General features: G+C 48.0%; 3 protein-coding genes across 3 annotated transcripts; 1 reads left to right on the forward strand and 2 right to left on the reverse strand.

Annotated features, from left to right (window-relative positions):
• Nucleotides 1-2,953: 2,953 nt before the first annotated feature.
• Nucleotides 2,954-5,827, forward strand: KRCC1 (lysine rich coiled-coil 1). The gene is given in 6 exon segments (XM_065062542.1): nucleotides 2,954-2,969; nucleotides 3,509-3,619; nucleotides 5,074-5,474; nucleotides 5,477-5,501; nucleotides 5,504-5,654; nucleotides 5,656-5,827. Coding segments are annotated over 6 exon segments (876 nt in total).
• Nucleotides 5,828-13,634: 7,807 nt separating this feature from the next.
• On the reverse strand, nucleotides 13,635-22,990 carry LOC135579314 (uncharacterized). Its single transcript, XM_065060258.1, has 2 exons — nucleotides 22,794-22,990; nucleotides 13,635-17,095 (listed from the first exon to the last, which is right to left on the reverse strand). The coding sequence occupies exon 2, from the start codon at nucleotides 17,083-17,085 to the stop codon at nucleotides 14,461-14,463; it is 2,625 nt and encodes an 874-aa protein (XP_064916330.1). The 5' UTR covers nucleotides 17,086-17,095; nucleotides 22,794-22,990; the 3' UTR covers nucleotides 13,635-14,460.
• On the reverse strand, nucleotides 20,649-23,096 carry LOC102089131 (uncharacterized). Its single transcript, XM_065060259.1, has 2 exons — nucleotides 22,961-23,096; nucleotides 20,649-22,868 (listed from the first exon to the last, which is right to left on the reverse strand). Exon 2 carries the CDS (start codon nucleotides 22,502-22,504, stop codon nucleotides 20,807-20,809), a length of 1,698 nt encoding a protein of 565 aa, XP_064916331.1. The 5' UTR covers nucleotides 22,505-22,868; nucleotides 22,961-23,096; the 3' UTR covers nucleotides 20,649-20,806.
• Between the last annotated feature and the right edge of the window lie 1,259 nt (nucleotides 23,097-24,355).

Below are 24,355 nucleotides of genomic sequence, written 5' to 3' on the forward strand. Positions count from 1 at the left end.
ATACTTTTTACTTACTTCATACTTAAATACCAAGGTGTTGGCATCTGGAGTCACTTACAAAAGCACGTGTTTTCTAAGAACACCAAGGAATTAAACTAAGATGGTTCACACCCTAACTAAAAGCAGTGATTTCAAGTGACTGTTTATGCCAGTTCTGTTGTCTAGGATAATATTGAATGGGCCCATCCATGTGGGTAGCTCAGCACAGTTACATGCGTAAGAATCAGTTTTAACTCGTGTCTTTGCGGTTGGTAACTGATTTCTCCCACGGCGCTGCTGCAGGAATCAAAGATGCACAGAAATGAAAACCAGAGGTTTTCAAGCTTAAATGCCTAAACACGAACATACCTGCATTTGAGAATGTGGGTTTAAGGGTGTTGACAAAGTTTAACAAGCTGGCGGCAGAGCGTAGACCCAGAGTCTCGTAGTCAGACCCTTGCGCTGACTGGTTTTGATTTTGTTTTTCTTTAAGCCACTTTTGGATGCAACTAAATGACATTAACAGTTGAGTCCTCCTTTCCATGGGTATCTGCATATTTGATGTTAACTTTCTTTATCTCATCCTTAGATCTTGAGTGACCTGTTTTTACTGTAGTCCTGCAATACAATTTTAACACAGGCACCCAGAAGTATCAATAATTATGTTTGTTTACAGATCCACACTGCTAAAACAGTGATTTGGGAGGCTGGGGAATTAGTAGAGGGACAGTGGAGTCTTGGCATTCAGTTGAAATGTGACCAGAGCTGGTGCATCCCTTTAGAGACATGCACAAGAAGAGGTATTTAATACCCAGATAATTCTGAATTTAGCACCAGTGAGGGGCTTCCTTGGTCTGTATCTTGCAAAGAGGGAAAGGACTAAATGGGCAGAGAGAAGCAAAGCTATGGTGTGTCTTTTCTGAGGATGTCAGTGGACTTCACAAGACACAAGTTCTCACTGTTGACAAGCACAAACAGTTTCTTAGGAACAGCCTAAACAATAAAGGAAAAGCTTCATTGAAAATTACTGGTTGGCTTCATCTTAATCTCATATTTCTAAAACATTTTAATCTATATGTTTTTTATTAAGGAGCAGCCCCTTTGTGACAAACAGTAGTTGGCCTGTTTTGCGATGAAACGTTTCTTAATGACAAAAGGCTGATCTGAACGGTTGCTCCAAATTCATTATACCAATAGGCGGCATAAAAATGGCAAGATCGTTGTGGCAGTTCTGCAAGGCTTTTGATTGATTCTCTGAATCTGATGGCATGGTTGTAAACTGTAAGGGAAGCTATTTTTTTTAATAGTTTTGGGTTTTTTTACTTGCTCGGAAAGATGTCTTGTGAATCTCAACGCTGAAGACCTCGAGTTCAATGCAGTATTTATAGCACTGGTTGCACACAGGCAACAGTAGCAAAGATCCCCCTGTGCTCTGACATTTTTGTGCATCACAAATGGTCTTGAGGCACAGTTATTATAAAAGGAGAAAGGGCAAACTTGTTTGTGATGTTCTCTGGAGGTGAGCAGAGACGTGCCATTAACAAAGAGGGTGGCTGGTGTCTGTGGTTGCCATTGGGAAGGAGCCCGAGGTTGCCCAGACTGGGCCAGAGACCATTTACAAATCATTACCTGGTTGGGATTTCAGTGAGAGACACCTCAGTTTGTTCCTGAATTTGTCTCCATGCAGTTCACCAGAAAACCACGTAAAATACATTATCCAAGGCATATATAGTTGCCTAAAAATCCACTAATGATACGGTAAAGGGAAAGGCTGTGTTTATATGTACAGGTTTTCATGTGATTTGAGGCTGTAATTATCAGATCAGGGTTTTTACAACAACGTTTTCAGCAGTGCTGGGTAGCTGTGCTTCTGACTGACTTGGGTAGCAGCTCCTGCATCCTTTTTGTGGATCGGGATGTTCTGGCCTTGGTTGGTCTAAGGAAAGCAGGCAAGGTTATGCTGTGCTTGGCTGTATACAGACTAAGCTGAAGCTAAACTCCTGTTATATTGCTAATTAGACAGCATGTGAATGCCAAATGCTGCATTAAGGCGAGTTACATTACTGTGCTCACGGTTTGCATTCCCCAGCCGAGTTGTTGTCTGGGAGGCCTGCCTGTTTCATGTGATATGTGTTAATAGTCATCTTGTGACCATGGAGAGAAACTGTTTAAGGTTCCAGAATTCAAGGTGAATTCAAGGTATTTTTCCTACAGCTTGTGTGGAAATTGTGCAAAGATGATGGTCGTGATTTCCATGGCACATGTTGGGGACTGGATGGACTCCAGTCCTTCCTGAATCATCTGAGAACTGATCATCACACACCGTAGCACCATTATTTAGAGTTAAGGATGCAATACACAGTGTTTGATTCTGGTTTTTTGTGTTCTGTTAGACTTTGCTTTGGCTAAGAGAGCAATCTTTAGAAACAACGGTAAAGGCCGATTGCCTCTATGGGTTTCTAGATGCCTTTTGGCACCGAGCCTTGAGACCACGGGGAACAATGTTCTCCTTGCCCACAACCTCACCAGGCTTTTGTGTCTGGTTTCAGAGGGATGGGAGCAGAGTTGTGTCCAAAACCAGACACTGCAATTTCTGCAATGCTTTTTTCAATTCCCCAGTCGCTGTGTTGTCTCACTACTTAGGAAAGCATCACGCTAAAACACTGAAGCAATTATCAGGAGACCAAGCCCACGCTCCAGCACAAAGCATGCAGCTTGTCTCTGGTAAGAACTAAATACTTTGTTTTGCATGTGTTTTCCTGTCACTCTCTTAAACAAATATAGAGAAGTGTCTTCCTACACTTGCTGTGTCTCTGTGCCTTTCTACTTTTGTGGAGCTGTCTTATGGGAACTCCTTGGGTGAATAAACAAAGATACCACTCTGTGCAATTCTGAAGTCATGGAACCTTGCTTTCAAATTCCCTTTAATTGGCTGAAACTGAAGGAAAATGTTTTGGAATATGTAGGTCTATGGATGACCTACACGGCCTGTAGGAGAGAAGAAAATGACAACCTAGAAAACATGAGGTTTTTCCTCATCTGACCTTACCTTATATTTACCTCCATGTACCAAATTCATAATGTACTGTATTGGGAATTCCCTCAGCATCTTCACAGGCTTGAACCTACATGAACATTTGAGCAGGTACTGTTTAAACTGATCTTACTTTAAGTCTGGACTGACTGGATTGGTATCTGCAGCTGCTTGCTTTTGGTCAGATATTTACAATAGTGTCTAATTTTTCAGTACAGTTCATTCTCATCAGCACTTGACAGCAGCTTACTGGAATTATCTTGGATCGCATCAGTCATCAGAAATGCTCTTTGTTAATGTTTAAATCATGGTTACACTGCAACTGTACAACTTACCAGCTCCCTTCGTAAATATTATTCTAGTATAAAATTACAACGCAGACTTTATATCTGTCTATAAACACCGTTTATATCATTATGTTACGACTCTTGCACGGGATGGGATCATGATGTGCTTTGAGTTTTGCATCGCACTTGCAGCTTCTCTAACCTACAGATTCTTTTCTTTCAGCCCTTGGGGTTGGTTACTACCTGTGCTCAGTGTGTGACATGGTACTTACTTCTGTGGAATAGTACCAGTTCCACATGCAAGGAGATAAACACCAGATTAAGTAAGTCAATGACCCTTTTGTTACTATTCCTCTGTAATTTGTACTTCTAAACTTTTTCATTAGACCTGTTGTCTGCTGTTAAGTGACTTTGACTACTTCATGGATTTTTCTGATTTGTTTTGCGTTTTTTGTTGTTGTTGTTTGGTTTATTGGTTTTAAGGAGCACTGTCCATTTAAGCATCACACTTGTGACTGAAATTCAGAGTTCTCATAGTTCTCACAATGACAACCCACAGGTCCTGAAAACTGGAGAGTTTTCCAACTTATTTTGCTGTCTGGGGACAGCAGCACCTATTTTGGTACAGCATTGTCAGTGTTCAGTCTCGAAGGAAGTGATCTGATTTACAGATTCCTATCGACAGGGCAAAGACCTGAATACTGAAAAGTGACATGTTTCCATCAATATTATTGCTTTTAGGATTCATTAACATGCATCTTACTTTTGGCATCACTTACAGGATAGATGATAGGTCTTGTACTTTCCCTTTTATCCAGAAGAGGGCTTGTAGACTGTGTTAATTGCAGCATGGATATTGTGGTGATATAAGATGTATTTTAGAGATTGTTGTGCAAGTAGGCTAAATATCAAAATTGCTTACACTTTTAGGCATTTTGATAGGACATATTTTAAGTGGAGGCACAATAATAACATAACCACAAGAGACTGATGTTGAATTAGTGTGATTTTAAATGCTTGTTTAGTCAACGAAATTGGAGTCCCCAAAAACAAGAGTGTAAAGAACTTTGAAAGCCTATCTATAGTTTAACAAAATGTGGAGAGCTGGTGAGTCAAGGCAGAACAAGATATATTTAAGGGATGGGTCTTCGGAGCTGCGCTTCCCATGGGGTATATATGTCATCTAACCACTTCATCTTCCAGCTTGAGGAAAGGGAAAGTACAATTTAAACTAATAGGCAGCTGTGACTTGGGAGCACATTTATCTTGTTTGGGTTTCTTGGCAATCCAGGTTGGTTGTTTCTGCTGTGGAGTCACACAGTTTGCCTGAAATAATTGTACTGTAAGTGATCAATAGAATGACTCTCATGAAGAAATTAGTAACTATATTACTTGACAGTATGTATTTCTTCTTATCTGCAGCTAATTGGAGATTAGTTAATAAGAGAGAATCTTAAATTTTCTTTTTACAAAGTAGTATTAAAAATGCATGTGGTCATTTAAAAATCATCTTATTCTGACAGCATCCTGGGTCACAAGAAGCTCAATTGGTCTTCATGAAGTTAATCTGTGTTTTCAGTTTTCATTAAGAGAAGAATCTGTGGCCTGTAACTTCAGCTTTACAGGTATGATCATGTGTAGCAGGGTCCATGTTGGTACACAGAACAACACACTTGGAGTGTGTTCTTTTTCTAACTCTGGAAATATGACTTTTAAAAAAAACTCGACAGGTACTAAGCAAATTGTTCAGTATTAATAACTAAGATTTTCTGTCCGATTTATGCAGAGAAAGAAAGCTTGTCAACCTGACAAATAAATCAAACAGAACATATGACTTCTCTCAAGATGACTTTACAGATTACATTGAATTTAGGAACACTAGATGTCTAGAGCCAAGCAGGTGTCTAGGAGAAGCAGTGAAGGAAGAGGTTCGAGATGAAAACACTAAAGGAAGTGGTGACAGTGGTGAGGTTATATCTTCACACTACAAGTGTGAACAAGGTCGGAATTCCAGCCTTTTCTCAGAAACCCAGCCGCCTACAAATACTGAGGGAAATAAATCGACAAGCTGGCCATCAGCTGGTGAGCATACACCAGGAAAGATACTTAATTGTTGCTACAACAAGGGATACAGTAAAGAAGAGCAAGTATCTGAGATAAGAGCTTCAGCCTATTGATTGTAGAATCTAAAGACTGCTACAAAGGCTTCCCAAAACTTCTACTGGCTCTTACATAAAGGATCAGCAATTACACATAAAACCTTGCGAGGAGGAAAAATACATCAGTGAAGAGCTGAAATCTAAGAAGGAAAACACAAAGCTGAAAAGAAAGATAAATAGTGAAGGTGGAGATTTCAGAAAAGAAAATGAGAATTAAACTTGAGATAGACTTGGTAAATTAGAAGAAATCAAGACCACACAAAGACATATGACTTAAAGAAAACCCTGTCGAGAAAGATAGCAAAAATTACAGAAAGGATAAAAAGAAGCCACAGCCAGATGTTAGAAGAGGAGCTACTTCGGGATGAATCCGTCTCAGGAAACTGATAAAGGTTTTGATTAGCTTAAAGAAGTTGATTCTGTTTGTAGACTCACTTCGCTGCTTTGAACTGTTGGAATTTCACCAAAATGTATGGGTTCTTTCTAATATTAATACTGTTAACGTTTCTATTATTCTTCTAAGCAAGCACATAAATACTACAGTATTCCTGGCCTTGTCTGTAACCAGTTCTCTAACAGATGTAAAAGGAGAATGTGAAAGACTTGATTCCAGATCTTATCTGCTGTTGGTCTTGGTTTGGGTTTTGTTTGGCTTTATTGTCACCCAGTTCTGAGTAGAAAATGGGTCTATTAAACATGCAATTGGTTGTCAGTTATACATTGTCTAGCAGATTTTTCTCACTGCAATCCAAAATTTTAGTTTAGTTTAGGAAACACAGACTTAATTGCTAACATGACACTATGTTCTGTTTCATTCACTTGAAGTAATGTACAGAAGGGATGTTAGAATCAGGCTACACTTGCGATCCAAACAATACCCTGAAAAGTCAATAACAAATTTGTATTTCCATTTTAAATGCAGTGCCACCAGCCCTTCATTCACAATGTGGATTTACATTACTGTGGCCTGAGCACTGATGTCCTACATTAATTGAGAAACTCAGATGATGGGGTTCAAGCTCTTCTGTTACTCTCGGGTGAGACTTTCAGGAAGCCACAGTGGCTGGAAACGCCTCTGTCTTGACAGGGCAAGAGAAAGAGGGGAATTGTGTTGTCTACCCACCCTGTGGAGATTATTTGGAGCCTGTATGATGTCTTACTGAAAGCTGCTGGACTGGGGAAATACTGTCAAATTCTGAAAAGTGATGATTTAAAAAGAAATTTTGTAAGACACCATTTAGTATCTCTCTTATTGCCTTCAGGTTGCAAGAAAGGTTGTTGGGGGTTTTTTGTTTGTATTTTGAGCCTTGATGTGGGATGTGAAAACCATCTCACTGTTGATTTGTACCAGGTTGGTCTGTCTGTAGAGGCACCTGTGCTGAGCTGCTGCTCTTGGTAAATCGGTCCAACCGAAACTTTCTGCTGTGGGTTGTTGTGTGGTATGGAGCAGAGACCAGGGCTCTCAAGCCTTGAATTCTGCCTCGTTTTTGTCTTAGTTTTGTGGGTATAAGAAGTTGAAAAGCCCTGAAAATAATGTAGTCTGCTTTATTTTATAAGGATTTGTGTTTTGGGGTTGATTGCTATCTTGCGTTTAGATTTTTCCTGCTGCTGGTAAAGTTATAAATCTGAGTAGTTTGCATCTGAGCTACCAGGTAACTCAGAGCACCCTTAGGCAGACAAGCTGAACTAGATACAACTAAAAGTTGAGCAGGAACATTTGGGTGCCAATAATGATTCACTGGTCAGAAGTCTCAGGAACCTGAACTCGGAGGTCCACGGGGATTCAACTTTAAATTCAAATGGTACTTAACGTTGCTGCAACACCAGATCAGTTGCATTGTTGTCTGGTCAAATGAGTCAACTCAGGCTAGGTAGTGTGTGACCACTGAAATGTGAGACTTCTCAGCAGCTTGCACCATTTGGATCTTTCACTTGCTTCTCAGAGGTCAGTAGAAGTTTTGGTGCCGTAGTTTCACGCAAGTCAAGATCAAGCGACCATGCGGGAAGTGGTCAGCTCGTGTGGGTTGCTCTCAGAACCTGGTCTGGCCTTCAGCAGCAATATCTGTGCATGCACTGGGGGTTCAGGGCCAAATAACTCATGTTGGTGCTGCCCATGATGCAGAGGCCTCAGGGACCCTTGGGAAGGCACCTTCTGCACCTGTAGTGTTCAAATTTGATTGTGCATCGGCAGTTCCTTCACCAGTGAGCTCCTTCTCTGCTCACTATAAGAAAGACATTGAGATACTTGAGAGAGTTCAGAGAAAGGCAATGAAGCTGGTGAAGGGCCTGGAGCACAAGTGTGATGGGGAGCGGCTGAGGGAACTGGGGCTGTTCAACCTGGAGAAAAGGAGGCTGAGGAGAGACCTTATCGCTGTCTGCAACTGCCTGAAAGGAGTTTGGAGCATGGAGGGGGTTGATCTCTTCTCCCAAGTAACAAGTGATAGGATGAGAGGAAATGGCCTCAATTTGTGTCAGGGGAGGTTTAGGTTGGATATTGGGAAAAAATCTTCATGGAAAGGGTTGTCAGGCATTGGAACAGGCTGCCCAGGGCAGTGGTGGAGTCACCATACCTGGAGGGGTTTAAAAGGCATTTAGATGAGATTCTTAGGGACATGGTTTAGTGCCAGAGTTAGGTTAGGTTATAGTTGGACTCAATGATCCTGAGGGTCTCTTCAAACCAGAATGATTCTATGATTCCACACTGTCGTGCTCAGGGTGGAAGAGGGTGCACGGGAAGCCAATGTGAAATCAAACACTTTGCATCCTGCAAAGCAACCTCAGACATAAAACATCCCATCAGGTTTTTATCAAGTCTGGGGTTTGGAACCCTCTGTTAATGGTCAGCAGTCAGTGTTGCTGGCGCTTGTGTCTGTTCCAGAGCTTATGGATCTGTGATATTTTCTCAGAGCTCTCAGGGTGAGGGGCTCTTCCCTGCTGAGTTGCTTCATGTTACTCTGGGAGGGTATCTGTACTCACAGCTTAAGGAAGCAGATGTACTCATTTCCTTAGAATTGTCCTCAAAATGAGAGGATTGTATTGAAGAGGCTTTGTTTTAAGAAAAGCTCTCAAATCTGACTGAGAAGGTGATGCCAGCTGCTTCACTACGTGCCTTTTGTTTTGTTTGCAGCTCTCTTTATTCTTCTGTTTTTCTAGCTCGGCGAATGAAGACATCAGACCGCACACACCAGCCGTGCTCGTTCAGGAGCGCTGGCGTGACGGCCGCGGCGCTGCGGTGAAGGTGTTGTGTCGCATCGGGTGAGCAGAGCCTGCACCCTCTTGCACCCTACCTGCAGCTGCAAACGGGGGGGCTCACCAGGCGTGGGGTCTCTATGCCACTGTACTGCTTGTCTTTTGTCTCCATGCTCAAAAGAGCAAGAAGAAATTGAAGAAAAGGAGGTTGAAGCAAAACCCACAAGCTGTTGTTCAGCTTGACCTCCGTTGTGCAGCCTTATCCACTCTCCAACTCTCATCTCATAGCTACAGCATCTTTCGTTATGGTTTTACTGCTCCGTGTTGGCCCTGGCAACTAACTGGGTTGAGATAATCTGTCAGGTTTATGAACAAGCATGAAGGAAGTGAGGCCAGGCCAGGTTGGATAGGGCTCTGAGCGACCTGATCTGGTGAAGATGTCCCTGCTCATGGTAGGGGTGGCACTGGATGAGCTTTGAAGGTCCCTTCAACCCAAACTATTCTATGACAGACACACCACGGCTGTAGTGGCAGTACTTTTGTGTTCATCGGTGGATGTGCCGTTGAGGCAAATAAGTCTTTGGTTGTTGTTGGTTGGTTGGTTTTTTAGGCAGTAATGTTTTCTGGAGTTCACTGATGCAAACGTGTAACCAGACATCTTTGAGCATTGCTGCAACATTTGCAGTCAGAGAGCAAGGATAATGCAACAGGAGCCCCCCAGAAAGGTGGATTTGTTGTGTTTATGCTACAGAATGTGCTCGTGTGGCATTGGATAAATACAAGAGAATTCAGAGATCAGCAAATAGAAGTCTAGGTCACTGTCATCTAAGCAGTCTTGAAAAACTGTAATAAATAAGCACCTATATCCTCTTGTAGGTACCTTAAAAGGTGGTTTAGGTTTGAGGACAGCTGACTACCTGCTTCTCAGTAGCACTAAAAATCAAAGACGGTCCAACAAACTGTCTCGAAAGAGATCTGGGTGTTTTGTGTTAGACCTCCATGTTTGAAACTCCTGATGTTTAGCCAGTTTAAGAGTGGCTGTGGAAATGCCGCAGTCATTGAACTGTCTTGTGACACTTACTGTTTGTTGACCCCCTCAGGGGTCTGTAAATCACAGAATCAAGGTCCATGTCTCCCTCCTGTCCCTGTGTTTGGAAGGACGATGCTACAATAATTTGCTGGAATTGCATGAAAAAGCTAAACAAAGGCTTACATTAAAGTACTGGTCGCATATTGCCAACAATAGGGAATTTTTATTCATTTTCTTTTCTTTCTGTGCTGGTATCAACAAGATCCTTTATTTCTGGACAAGCCTTTATCTGTTTTGGGGCTAGGAAGGGGGATGTACATATGATATAGGTGGCTCCACTGGTGTCCCCGCGCTGCTGGTGACCACGCATGGACCAGTGCAGCATACACAGATGTGCAGGGGACAAAGCCCACCTGGGCAGGTGAGGTGAGATGGCCAGGCCTGGAAATCTGTGTCCAGCTCGTGTCTTTCTGTGCTCTTTCCAGGTACCTGTGACTCTTGTCTCCTGGTGAAACTGGGAGCAGCTGAAGGAACCAATGGCATTTTGATTGCTGTAGAAGACCTGATTCTTAATTACATTGTCTTGCCTTAGCTATGCCAAACTCAACAGTCGTGCCTAATGATAGATCTCAAAAATGGAAGTTGTTTCTATTGTGTTGTATTTTTCAGGAAAATGAGTGAACCCATAAACATTCCCTCCATTTCCCTCTGGGAATATAATGTCAGCCATTTCACTGCTCCTAAGAGTAAACTAACTCCCACTGAGTTATTCATGACCCCTTCTCAGCCAGGCTGATGTGTATCTGATTGCTTTCCGAGGCTGCTGTGAGGAATAAATCAAGTGTCTCACATCATGCTGGGCGCTGGCACATCACAGAATTTCTCTGGGACTCTACAGTGCAGAAAAATAATCAACGCAAGCCAGAATCTGTCCCACATCCCAGATGAGTTACCCGGCTTTTCAGCTCTCCTCGTTGCTCCTCGGAGCATTGATGCTCTTCTTTGTTCTGCCTCCTTTCACTCATTTTTCCATCCTGCCCATACATTAAAAAATTGGGATCAGCAAGAATATAACACAGTGTGGTATATCATGATCTGGTTGCACTGCTCCGTCCCTGGGGCTTTCTCACTCTTCCCTTCTTACCGCTCTGCTATTCTGGGTTGTGTCTACAGTAAATTTTACAGATTGTAAATAGTTGGGGCCAGTATTCAGCTGCTCTGTGAATTGCCTGGCATGTTCTGTGGTGGAGTAAAAAGCTTGGAAGCAAAAGGAACTGGGGGGCAGCTTGCCCAGCTGCTGAGCAGGGCTGATCAAAGTAAAATGTTTGTCTCGACCATAAGAGTGTCTTATGGAGAGGTCACAACCAGAGCACTGCAGCAAATAGCCCAGTGCTGCTCAGAGATTGAACCCTCCAGGTTATCAATCCACCCGCTGCTACTTTTGCTTTTATAGGACTCCTTCGATAAGCAGGGGCTTACAAAATGCATGAGGTTTGAAGGATGTTGGCACTGAGAGGATCTAAAGCAGCTGAAAACGCTCTCTGTGAATGTGCAGGCACCTTGTAGGCACTGGGTGAAGGAAAAGAGCTTTGTGAGGTCATGCTCAAAAGAGGGAGCCCTGAAGGAAGATCTTGAGTGACAGTCACACTCGAGAAGTAAAAAAGCTGGTGTGATGGAAGGTGGAGAGCACCTAATGAGGAGGGAGATAGGTTAGAGGTGGGACAGAGTAGAAAAAGGAGAGCATGGCCAAGCCTTGAGCTTGAGAGACAAAGCTCATACACGAAAATGATGCTGGTCAAAGTACTGGTGGAGGGTTTGGGGACACAGCTCTGACAGAGAGCTCTGGAGGACAAACAGAAATCTGCCAGCTTAACCCTGCCCAAGGAGGTAAGAAATGAACTTGTCAGTTTTCAGGTCTTCAGAGGCAGAAACTCAAAAAATAATTCCAAGCTCCTTTAATTTTATTCATTATGAAGCTGGTGAGGGGTCTGGAGCACAAGTGTGATGAGGAGCGGCTGAGGGAACTGGGGGGTTCAGCCTGGAGAAAAGGAGGCTGAGGAGAGACCTTATCACTGTCTACAACTGCCTGAAAGGAGGTTGGAGCATGGAGGGTGTTGGTCTCTTCTCCCAAGTAACAAGTGATAGAACGAGAGGAAATGGCCTCAAGTTGCACCACAGGAGGTTTAGATGGGATATTAGGGAAAAATTCTTCACAGAAAGGGTTGTCAGGCATTGGAACAGGCTGCCCAGGGCAGCGGTGGAGTCACCATCCCTAGAGGGGTTGAACAGATGCAGAGATGAGGTTCTTAGGGACATGGGTTAGTACCAGAGTTAGGTTGTGGTTGGACTCGATCTTAAGGGTCTCTTCCAACCAAAATGATTCTATGATTGTAGGTGCAATCAAGGAAAGCTGGTGCTTTGTATATGGGTTGGGGGTTTCCACAGGCCCTGTTCTCCCCTCCATTCCAGAGCATGTGGGACAGGAACAAAAATACAAAGGAAAAAATATGACTGTGTTGCTCAGTTGGCTTGGAAAAAGCAAGTACGTTTGGGTAGATTCTTTTATGGCATCTACTGAAACCTCTGGAATAGCAAACACTCTGGCTCAAGGTCTTGCCCCCAGGCTGCACCCAAAATCCATCGCAACCGCACCAACACTGCTGTCACTGTGAAAACAGCCCTCCTTGGTTTGTGGTGATAAACAAATGACACTAAAAGCGGGGGAAACTTCATAGTTTTGTAAACTTTTTGAAGGTACATGTACAGGTGTGCCGGCTCCGCAGAGGGCAGCAGCTGGTTACAGCTGCAGAGGATGCTGCTGCCACATCCAACAGCTAAAACCTGCGTGTGGATGTAGGAACCCCTTTCCCTATGGCTGTACCATCATCCCGGGGCTAACACCCAGTGTCCCGTGCGAGTCTGGGACTGAAGAGTGGAAAATGTGAATTTTCTGTGGTTTCTTTTTCCCCCTACAGGCTCCCAAAACAGATTTGAGGGGTAAAGGCTCTGTATAAAAATGTGATTATTCACAGGGAAATTAATTTTCATGAAGCATGTAAGGTGCTAGCAGGTGAGAAAAGTGCTTTAACCAAAATAACCTTGTGTTTTCTGTGAGGTTTTGTTATGGGTAAAACACAGGGAGCATCAGAGTGTAGAGGGGATCAGGGGACTGGGGGAAGAGTTCAACCTCCCACCCAGGGGCAAAGGGGCTGGTTTTGTGGTTCTTGGAGGGGGGAAAAAGGATTTTTGTGTTTTTAGACAATGATTTATTTATTCACATTTTCATGAGGTAATTTATAATGTGTGCTTCTGAAGGAGAAGTGTCTTTATCAAATCTATATATTGTAGTTTTGCTTTTCTTTTAAAAAAAGTATACTGTGGTAATACGCCATTTCTTTATGCTTCCCAGCCTGGTGATCGTGAAAAGTGAGTTTTTTAACTCATTTCTTGCGCTGGTCCAGGAGTTCCCATTGGGTTAAAGGCTGGTTCTTTAATCTTTTTATTTTAGCCTGAATTGCAAAGGGCTTTTTTTTTTTTCTGTGTAAAACCTCCCCATTCTCAGAGCAAGCAGAACCTCTGAGATGCAGCACATGAGCTGGAAATGAGGTGGTTGCTTCATTTTTTTGAAATTGCCAATGTTTTTAAGTTGTTTGGGACCCCTTACGTATATTTTAAGGCTCCTTCTGGATTCAGGGGTAGGGGGGTGATGCAGGAGGAAAGAAACAGGATGAAAGAGGGGAGGATGTTTATGCACCAGCTCCACTCTTCAACGTAAGGCAGAATCTATGTTTCAGCAAATATTCTGCAGACAAAAGGCAAGTGAAGGATTTTGGCCTGGAAAAGGGGTAAACACCCGCATCTTTTCTTTTTACCAGAATTTCTCTTTACCAGTGGAGCTAAAGTTACAGGCCTGGGGAGTGAGTAGCTGAGCGGGTGGTGATTAAACAGACAGTCTATCCACTAACAAATAAATTTTATTGAGTAGATGCACAACTAAGCAAAGCAAAGCAGAGATATCCAGGCTCTGAAAACAAGATCTCACCAATCCCCTGGCCAGATGTCTTGGGAGTCTGGGCAGCCCAGAGAAAGTTGCTGCAAAGGTCCATGTGGATTCAGCTCCTTTAAGTCCAAGGTGATTACAGGGTCTTTCGTTCTGCTCATCTTTTATCATCTTTCCAAGTCTTTGAGGCTGGTAACACCTCTGCCATCATCAGGTGGGTGCTTTTCCACATTCAGGCATTACATTCCCTTCTCTTTTCTTCCAAAGATGCTGTCCTTGGCTTCCCTTGTCCCCTTCTCCGCTTAATGAGTCTTAAATCACACAAGAGAAGCTTCTTCACATGGCGTTTGGGGGTGGGAGGTTCAAAGACAAGTTACTTATGCTAATTCTTGCTTTTTGACGGTGATAGTGGTGAAACACTGGAACAGGTTTGCCCAGAGAGGTTGTGGAGTTTCCATCTGTGGAGATAGTCAAAACCCAGGCAAACACAGTCCTGGGGAATCTGCTCTAGGTGACACTGCTTGAGCAGGGGGGGTTGGACTAGAGCATCTCAAGAGGTCCCTTCCAACCTCAATCATTCTGTGATTCATGCCAACTGCAGGCTGCTTGGCCTGCCCTTCCCTCCTGGATGGCCCTCTTGTAACAGAGGAGGCCATCCCTCACGTCAAGGTCTGGTATGACGTGTGTCCCCACCGCTCAACGCCTGCTGGGTTGCAGCCAGCAGCGGAGCCAGGAGTTCTTCTTGGTGGCAAACACAGAGGCCAACCCAGTCTTGCCCTTGACTATGGTAGGAGGAGCTTGGCCAACCCCACTCTTTTCACCTGGTTTTCAATGTCCCGGTTCACCTGCCTCATCCGATAACAAATCGCCACCATGGCAAAGCACACGCAGATTTGCAGTAGCAGTAAAAACACGATTGGGTGCAGGAGCGTGTTGAAGATGCCAGTGGCCGTGGGGGACCAGCCAAGGAAAATTTCCCACCAGTGGTGTTCTCCCACCCTCTTAATTCGTTCCATTACCTGTTTTATCACGTTGCCATCATGATGTACAGTTATTAGGATCTTTTTAGCTTCTGCTTTAGCATTTTCTAACAGCTGCTGTAAATGTTCATGCTCTAACATTTCTTTTACAAGCGCTAAATCCATCCCGATAGGGGTTGGAGTTATACTACGATACAAGGTATAGTTTCTGATTAGCAACTGGGTAGTAAACATGGGTGGTTTATACACAAAATCACAGCCTCTAATAATAGCTACATTGCAAGCACACATATTGGAGTCATTAAACACTGTCTGGTTATAAACTTCGTTAATCTGCACGTATTTACACATCGTTCTGAAACACACACACCCTTTCCCTACGTACACCAACACGGTTTCATTGCTGCTCTGGGGATCGATCTCAAAATGACACACCCCTTCTTTGGTGTCAAAGCAAACATCGCTCGCCTTAAGGGCATCGTCTTCGCAGATAAATCCCAGCCCCCTCTCCAAAATGCAGGCTTCCAAATCTACCGATTGCCATTTCCCATGAGACACCCTCGCCCACATGCGGTGGTCCAGGGGGTAGACCACAGACCCGTTGGTGTTTACCCCCAGGGCCACGATGGGGTAGACCTTTTCGATGTGAGCCTCCGCCACAGTCAGGACGTGGGCGACGACCGCGTTGAGGGCCTGGTCATGGGTGAAGTTGACAAGCCTCCACCAGGCCTGAAGCTGCCGCTCCTTCTCCGTGGCCGCGTCCCACACGATCTTCCGGATCTCGGTGGGGAGGACGCCGTTGTCGCCATCTCTCAGGATACCTGCAACGACACTCTGCACCCACATCTGGGCCTGGATGCAGCTAAGAGCAAGGGAGACGTTATTTTGTTCGATGCCCAGTGCTCGCAACAGCATCTGGTGGTCTTTCTCACTTATTTGTTCCCAGGTGGGCAACACCTCCGACACGAGCCACTGCCCCATCCCCAGGCTGGCCAGGGATGAATTCAGGGGGTTGAGGATGCCATGCATGCCCGAGGTGACAGCCTCCAGCTTGTTGGCCAAGACCTCGGTGCTCATGCTGTTGAGGACTCCCAGCCCGGCGCCTCCTCCTCCCAACGCCGTGGCCAGCAGGTCTCTTCGATCCCGGGTCCCCTGGATGGAGCGGCTGTGGAGCCACGCCAGCCAGCCAGTGTGGAGCGTGGACAAAAAGGGGGTACAGTGCGGTCTGACAGATGAAATATTAACAGTGGACAGGGACAACACCACCTTCTTCAGTGACCGGACAGGCCCAGTCAACAGCTCTTGGATGTGATTTTGCTTGACTACATAAGGGCCTATTTTGGAAACTAAGGGGCGCAAGACAGCAATGAGGGAAAACTCTTTTTTAAATCCTTCAGGACCTAGTATCCACCACTTTCCACCAAGCTCAGGGGACATTTCTACATTCAGGCTTCCCTGACACCATACCTGGAGATTTATGACCAGATGTGGGCAGCGTCCATAATCCTGATTGTACCATGAAGCCTCCACACCTAATTCAGATCTGTTAAGAGTTTTGCTCTCGCGGAGACAGTTTACTGGCACAACCCACGTGCGGCTGTCAGGGGCAGCGATAGTCACGCTGGTGCCATCAATTTGCATCGGATCGGTTATACTTTCTTGGGAGTATTTAATTTCCAGTTTTACCCTGTTGCCAACTTCAGGGTATTGAGCTGCATGCCAGGCCAAAAAATGGCACCTGGAGATCTTAACAGCAGCAAAAGTGCTCGTCAGAGTGCTAATCTTGAATTTAAAGGACAGCCCCACATTGTTTTGTGTCCAGAGGCAAACCACAAAGACTGGCTGGACCAGAGTAAAATTGCACCAACAGTCCAATTTTTCTACGGCACAGGTTTTTTTCTGATTCTTTTTTGTTTTTACTTCAGTTACAGAAATTTGAGTCACCCGCTGGTGAGTGGATCCGTTAATTACCCTGCATGCTACCTTTATTTCTTGTCCCACCTTCCCCAGCAGCTGTGGCAGTCTGTTTGTGCTATCCCAGCTCCACTCATTTTCCAAGTACACCTCTGTCCCATGCATAACTACCGTTGACAAATTTAAGCCTTTGTTAGAATTTAAACCCATGCTTCCTGTGTATTTTATGTGAGCTTGAGACCAGGGCCAATCGGTCTCCATTTTTGTGTGCCTCCTAACCCTGTGCTGGGCTGTGGCCCATGTTTTGGGGTGTCTTTCTAAGTGGGAACGACTGACTTTCTGTCTGAGATGCTGGTGGGTTGGTTGGGAGTGTTGGGTGCTCAGCGCTATGCACATACCAGAGAGCAAAGCAAATCCTGCAACCAGAAATTTGAAAGCATTTTCCCCGCAGCACAAACAGGGCTGGTGATGCCACGAAGTTCGCCCTTCCCGCCGGTCACAATCGCCTTCCATTTTCCTTCATCTGCAAAACATAAGCAAGACGGGCTTTCCAGCCCCGTTAATTTCCCTTCCATGCTTTTAATTGTGAAGAATGGAGCCATTTTTCCTGCCTTTTCGCCCTGTTTCTGACTTCTACCTGGTACATGGAGGGGCTGGCCTTGTTCACAACCCTAACAGGCCCCATCCATTGGGGTCCCAGCACCTGGTTCTTCTCTGTGACCCCCCGATACATTACCAGGTCACCCGTGTTCCACTCCACAGGGCGCAGCAGTGCTCCCAGCTGTTTATCAATCTTGGGGATGCTGGTCTCTTGCACTGAGGTGAGTTGGTGGTACGTAGCCAACACTGTCCTCAGTATGTTCTGGACCCACCTATCCATCAGCACACGAGGCTGCAGCTCGTCTGGTGGCTCCCCTCTTTGCCACCAGTGTCCCAGCAGGTTGGGGTCTCTCGCAGGAGGCAGCTTTTGGGGAGAAGGCACTTGAGATGCCATGGCCCCCCGTAACGCCAGCAGGACCAGTGGGAGCTTTTGATCCCAATCTTTCCTTTGCTGTTTCATGAGCTTCCTCAGTGCCATCTTCAGTGGTTGGTTGGGCCCCTCCGCTGAGCCAGCCTTCTGGAAATGCCCCATGATGTGAAGCTTTTGCTTGACACCCAGGGCTTGGCACACTCCTTTTGTGACTTCTCCGATGAAGTGCTGGCCGTGGTCCGAGTAGATCTCCTTTGGGATGCCCCACCGGGAGAAGATGTGCTCTACCAGGATCTTTGCTGTTGTGCTGGCCATGTTGTTTCGTGCTGGAAATGCTTCTACCCACTTGGTGAAGTTATCGCTGATCACCAGGCAATACCTGTTCCCTTGGGCTGTTTGGGGCAAGGGACCGATAAACTCCATCTGCAACTTGCTCCACGGCCCAGAAATTCTCTGGTGGCCTAGGAGGGTTTTGGCCGTTTTGGCATCAGGATTGTTGGCCACACATGTCAGGCAGTTGCTGACGTACCTCTCCACATCCTCTCTCATTTCAGGCCACCACCCAGTGCCCTGCAGCTTCACCATGGTCTTGTCTGTCCCTAAATGCCCCTGCTCATGAGCCAGGGCTACCAGCTCTGTCCGAACAAGTTCAGGCACCACCCAGACAGGGAAATCCGCCCCCTCCCGCCGTGCCAGGACCAACCCCGAGACATCCTCCCACACCTTGCACCCTTTATACTCCCGGCCCTGTACTAACTCCCGGATGCTGGGGTCTTGTGCCTGCAAGCCCACCAGGTCCACGTTCTCCCAGTGTCTGCTGGGGGCCACCGACATGGGGCCACTCTCTGAGGGCTTGCTGACCTTCCACATTGGCCCTTCTTTTGCACCTTGCTTGGCCTTGGCATCTGCCTCCTTGTTCCACTTGGCCTCCTCCGTTCCCTTCTTGTGTGCCTTGACTTTAATGATCTGTGCTGGGCGCACCCTCTGCTCCGCCAGCCTGGCCAGGTACAGTAGCTTTTTGGCGTAAGCGACGGGTTTGCCATCAGCGGATTGCATGTCCCTCTCCCTCCAGAGTGGCAGCCACTCCAGCACCACCCGCACCACCCAACCCGAGTCTGAAAAGATGGCCAGGGGCTGGTCTGCCGGCGTGTTTTCCAGGGCCACTGTCACGGCCACCAGCTCGGCAGCCTGGATGGAGTGAGGCAGGCACCTCCCCTTCACCACCTCCCCAGTGGCCCGATTGACGGCGGCGTAGCCTGTGTAGGGCACCCCTTCTTTGTGGTAGTTGGACCCGTCTACGAACCACACAACATAGCCTTTCTCCTTGGCCTGTGCCAGGCTGAGGCTGCTCTCAAACAGGGGCGGCCGCCACAGCTTGGGCTCGGCCAGGGGACACCCCAGCTCCTCCCCATCCCTCTCTCCACTGGGTACCACCCTGTAGATGCCAGGTGAAGGTTCCCCCGCCTTCTTGGGGACCTCCTTGTTGGCCAACGCCAACGCCCAGTTGGCCATCCTGGGGCAGCGCAGTGGACCCTCGTCCCCCGTCCCCGACAAGAGATACCTCACCGGGGAGCAGGAGGTCCTCAGCAGCACCGGAGCTGACCCCACCAGGTACTCCCAGTGCTGCAGGGCCCAGGTCAAGGCTAAAACCTCCCTCTCATAGTCACTGAACTGCTGCTCAGCCGGCGTCAGGAGACGCGAGGCATGGGCAATGGGGAGGAGTTGGCCACCATGCTGCTGGCCCAAGGTGGCCCGCAGCCCCCTCCCTGAACTAGCCAGCTGCAGGACGTAGGGTCTATCACCCTGGGGATGTGCCAGCATGGGGGCTTGTGCCACACTTTCCTTTAAAGTCTTCACCGCCTCGTCCTGCTCTGGCCCCCATTCCCAAGGGGTGTCCTTCTTCAGGAGGTGGCAAAGGGGGGCAGCTTTCTCCGCGTAGCCCTCAATGAACTCCCGGGAGAACCTCAGGAGAGCCAGGAAGGACCTCAGGGTGGTGGCATCAGCTGGCGCCGACACCTTCTGTATTAGCTTGACCCTCTGCTTCTCCAGCGAGCGGCCTTCCTCCCCCAGGGTCACCCCTAGGTAAGAGACTTCCTTCCAGCAAAGCTGGGCCTTTGTGGGGCTGACCTTGAAGCCTGTCTTCTGGATGACCTCCAGCACTTCTGCAAGCACCTCCAGGTTCTCCTCCCTTGTCTGAGTGTGGATGAGGATCTCACCAGCACAGGACAGCACGCTGTCCCGGTGGCTGAGCTTCTCCCACATCCTTGCCACGTGTGCGTGGCAGATGGCGGGAGTGTTATGGAAGCCCAAGGGGACTCTGGTGAAGGCAAATTGTTGCCCTCGAAGGGTGAAGGTAAACTTGTACCAGGACTCAGGATGCAAGGGGATGGCGAAGCATGGGCTGGTCAGGCTGAGCACCGAGAACCACTCGGATCCCCGGGAGATGGCTGCCATGATGTCTGGGTACTTGGCCACTGCGGAGATCCTCAGTGGGGTGACTTGGTTCAGGGCGCTGAAGTCAACCATCAGCCTCCATGTTTTCCCATCAGCTTTCCTCAGGGGCCATACTGGGGCATTGCTGGCGCTTTGCTGCTCCACCAGCACCCCCTGCTCCAATAAGGTTCTGACTGTGTCCCACAAGCCATCCTCAGCCTCAGCCGGATACTGGGGCTGTGGCTGAGGAGGGGGATCTGGCCCTTTGATGGCCACGATGGCATCAATCTTCCCACAGTCCAGCTTGCTCCTTGCCCAGACCTGGGGGAACCGCTCCGTGACCCGTTTCACCCGGGGCTCCCACTCGGGATGGACCAGGAGCTCAGGGGCTTTCACGGACATCATCCTGTGGCTTGCCGGGATGACAGCCACCTCACTTTGGGGACAGTGTAACAGCGCTTGGTTTGCCAGGTCCACCACCACCCCCATCTTTGTCAGCGTGGAGATGGCTAAAATCCCTGGCTTTCCCTTCATTTCCATTTTCCCAAATTTTTCAGACCCTTTGGCAGTCCCAATTACAAAGGGTATGGGCCCTGTGAACGGCACTGATGATTTTTGACCATTCGGCCCTGTCAATTCAATAATTTCACAAGTTTGGAAGATCCCAGCTTCACCAGGGACCATATTCAGAATTGAATAAGAGGCACCAGTATCAATTAACATCACTTGTCCAAGCACCCCTCCTCCAATAGTTATATCAACTATCAGGCGCCCCCACAAATCGGTCTTAATCGGTGCCACAAAAAGGGGCGATGCGGGTGCCTGGCAGCCCTATTGTTGAACTTTAGACCCCGGGTCAATCGGGTTGGAGCTGCTGTGCTTTTTGGCCTCATGCAGGGCCAGTTTTTGGAAGAGCTCAGCATCCGGCAAGCCATCAATATCCTCCTGCTTCTCGTATTTAATCAAGCGTTTCCTCAGCTCAGCCCGCCAAGGGTTGGACTTTTGAAACCTCAGCCCTGGCTGGTTCTCCTTCCCCACACCACCCTTGCTGTCAGGATCTTTGCGGTTGTCTCCTTGCATTTTTCTCATGCCTGCATTTTGGAAGGAGGCGGCCAAGAGTTTCCCTTTCTTCCCCCCCATCATGTACCCCGGGAACGCCTGCTTTTGCAACTCGAAATTCTGGGTCAGGATCTGCTCCAGCTCTGACAGCGGCTTCCTGGCCGCATCCCCACCAGCAATCACCCGCAGTGGGGGGGTCAGCCCCATCACTAGTGGCTCCTTGAATTCAGGCCTGTCAAAATCAAGGGGGGCATCCTTTGAGCCGGGCAGCCCGGCCATCTGGTAGAGCATCTTCTTACGGTTAACGTAGGCGTCCGGCCGCTCCTCTGGGCTTTGCCTCTCCTGGTGGAAGAGCACCAAGGGGTTAACCTCTGGGAAGAACACCTTCAGCACGGCTGACTGGACATCCCCAATGTTCTGCACGTTGCCCATCTGCACATCCCCCGGGAGCGCCGCGAAATCATCCGGTTTCATGCACTTTCTCACCACGTCTATCAGGTCACTCACCGCGTTGACGCTCTGGCACCTGGGCAGCCGCTGGGCTCTGGACAGCCAGTTGACCGCTGTGTCCTTCGTCAATGGCCCCAGCATCTTCCCCACTGTCTTGAGCTGCTCAGGGGTAAACCAGAGCACAGCCCTGTTGGTGTCTATGGCCTGGAGCGGGCCGTGGTGGGCTGGCTCATCCGGGGGGCTCTTTTTAGTTTTGGAAGCCTCCGTGTCCCCTCCTTGCAGCTGGCACACCTCCTCCCGCAGAGGAGCGTACGGGGATGGCCTGGTGGGGCCGTTGGCACCCCAGACATCATCCTCATAGTCATAATGGGGTGGATGTGAGTCCAGGGAGTCCTCCCCTTCACTGTTCCCAAACCGGGTCCTCTTGCCTTGGATGGCAGCCACAATGCCCCTTGACACCCCAAGCTCTGCCTGCAGCTCCTGGATCTTGGCGTGGCACACCTTGTGATCAGGACCAGTGCCCCGGTCCCGCTGGACATCCTGCAGGACCGCCCGCACCGCGCTCTGCGCGTCATGGGTCTCCCCGATCCACTTCCCGACCTCCTTCTCCAGCTCCTCCGTTTTCAGCTTCTCGTAGCCCAGCTTGTTCTCCAGCCGGTTGATCTCTACCGCGTTCCGCAAAGAGTCCCCGCGCAAACCCTGCACCTCTGCCTGCAGGTTGTCCACCTGCCTTCTGAGCTCACCCTTGGCCTCCTCTAAGGTCTTCACACTCTCAAGAGCCTCCTTCAGCAATTTGGACAACTCCCTGCCCACCATCAATAAACCCTGCAAAGCCGCCCGCTTCTTGCACTTGTTTGTGGGTTTAGGTTTTTTGGACTCCTCTGACCAGCTCTCCCACTGCTGGCAGAGCTGCTGGTATGCGTCTGCACCCTGGAAGGACCCTGGAGACCAAATTGGGGGGAGACACTTCTGGAGCACAAACTGCTCCAGCTTCCAGTTACTAACAATGTCAGACATCATGGTTGAGGGGAATGAGATCCAAGACAGCTCAGTCTCAGGGCAAAGCTACCATAACACCCGCACCGCCAACCCACCCGCAGAGGAAGGCTGCAACCTACCCTTCCAAAAAGCCCCCACGAGGGGATGCCGAACCTGGCAGGGAGGGAAGGGGAAGATGGGGATGAGGTGGCCGCGGCCGAGCGGGCGGCTGGTGCGACCCGCCGGCTCCCGGGAAGGGGATGGGGAAGGGATGCGGGAACAGGTGAAGCAAAGCAGAGGAGTAGTAGGAATCCCGATAATAAGATCTCACCAATCCTTGGCTGGATGTCCTGGCAGTCCCGGGAGCCTGGAGACGATCACCGCAGAGCTACGGTGGATCTGGCACCTTTAAGGACAAGGTGGTCGTGAGGTCTCAATCCGGTGGCTTTTTATAGTGGTGGCAGGTTGTTGTTTGGGGCTGATAACACCTCTGTTTACTTTCTTGGTGGCGTCTCATTCTGCAGGTGCTGCATCCCTCCTCCTGCCTTCCCAAGGACACTTTTGTTGTCTTTCCTTATCCTCTTCTGATTAGGGAAGCTGAAATCACATGGGAGCAGCTGCTCTGCCTCTTATCTATTTGGGGACGGGGGGAGAGGTAGGATCAGTCATCACTCACTCATGCCAACTTCTGCTTGCACTAAATGCCCTGAAGAGGGAGAGCTGGAGCCTTTCCCCACAGCATCCATCCCCTCCAATTCCCTCTATGGCCTCCTCAGTTGCTGCACACCCCCGTTACCACCTGGGTTTTGGGGGGACACATCTGACACCTGTAACACACACGGTCCCCCCAAACCCCAACCTCTAAGCGCAGATCTGCTCTCTGGCGGAGGGGGTGAGATGGCAGGAAAAGTCACACAGTTTGTGGCTTAGATTTATTTTGTCCTCTGGAATTCAAAAAGCTGCACTTTTCCATTTCCATTTTACCTGGGGCACACCCCACAATGCGTCAGGTGCCTCAGCCATGGTGTTGCATCAGCTGAAGTACAGCTGTAAATCTGCACCTGCAAAGGCGGACCGACCCCCCCAACATCACCCTACAAACCACATCTTAGCTCGGAGCAGTTTAGAAAAGAAAACTTGACTCACTTGATTTTTTTTTCCTCTCTGCTATTATACTAAGAAAAAGGTAGTACTCATTTTACTCCGTGAAAATGTCATAATTTTCTTTGTTGCTTTTCCCCCCTAACAAAATACTCCAGAAGCTACACCATTCCCTGCAATAAAATATTGGGTTTTTAAATTTAAGAAGCAAATAGATGTTCACTCGTGGCTGCTTGAGCCCTGGGGTGTTTCCATCCAGCAGCCTGTTATCCCCAGTGAGCCCTTATTTCCAGGTACTGGGGTACTGGCCATGTTGGACCAGGCTTGAGGCCGAGTAGCCTTCCCCAATCCCAAAAATCAGCCCTTGTAGCCCCAAAAGCACAGAGGGAATGGATTTTTTTTCGGACTGTTAGGAGAACTGTTCCTCCAGCCCAGCACTTACACCCCAGCTTCAAATATCACTGTAGCGAAATGGAACTTTAACAGAGATGAAACCCCAGCCAGGTCCTGCTTCTTGTCTGTAGATCCCATTATTCTACCCCAATGCTTTGCTCCAAACCCCCAAGAGCAAACTCTTTGCTGCAAGAAACCCATCATAGGGAGAAAATAAAGAGCCGAAAATGTAAGAAAGCTGGTGAAAGGACAGGGAATTAGTATCGACATGATGAGGTGTGAAGGATGTGAGCTGGGGAAAAGCAGAAGGACTGTTCTGCCCTGAGATGAGTTGAGGAGGAGACCCCCAGGGCAAGCACTGAGGTGGGGCAGAGAGTTGTCTGGGCTGGTAGAAATAAC

The sequence above is a fragment of the Columba livia genome, chromosome 4 (assembly GCF_036013475.1).
Source record: "Columba livia isolate bColLiv1 breed racing homer chromosome 4, bColLiv1.pat.W.v2, whole genome shotgun sequence".
NCBI classification, from domain to species: Eukaryota; Metazoa; Chordata; class Aves; order Columbiformes; family Columbidae; genus Columba; species Columba livia.

Bases quoted from the DNA above. Each gene is read 5' to 3' on its own strand.
- LOC135579314 (XM_065060258.1), bottom strand. From the start codon at position 17,085: ATGGAAGGCGATTGTGACCGGCGGGAAGGGCGAACTTCGTGGCATCAC.
- LOC102089131 (XM_065060259.1), bottom strand. From the start codon at position 22,504: ATGATGTCTGACATTGTTAGTAACTGGAAGCTGGAGCAGTTTGTGCTC.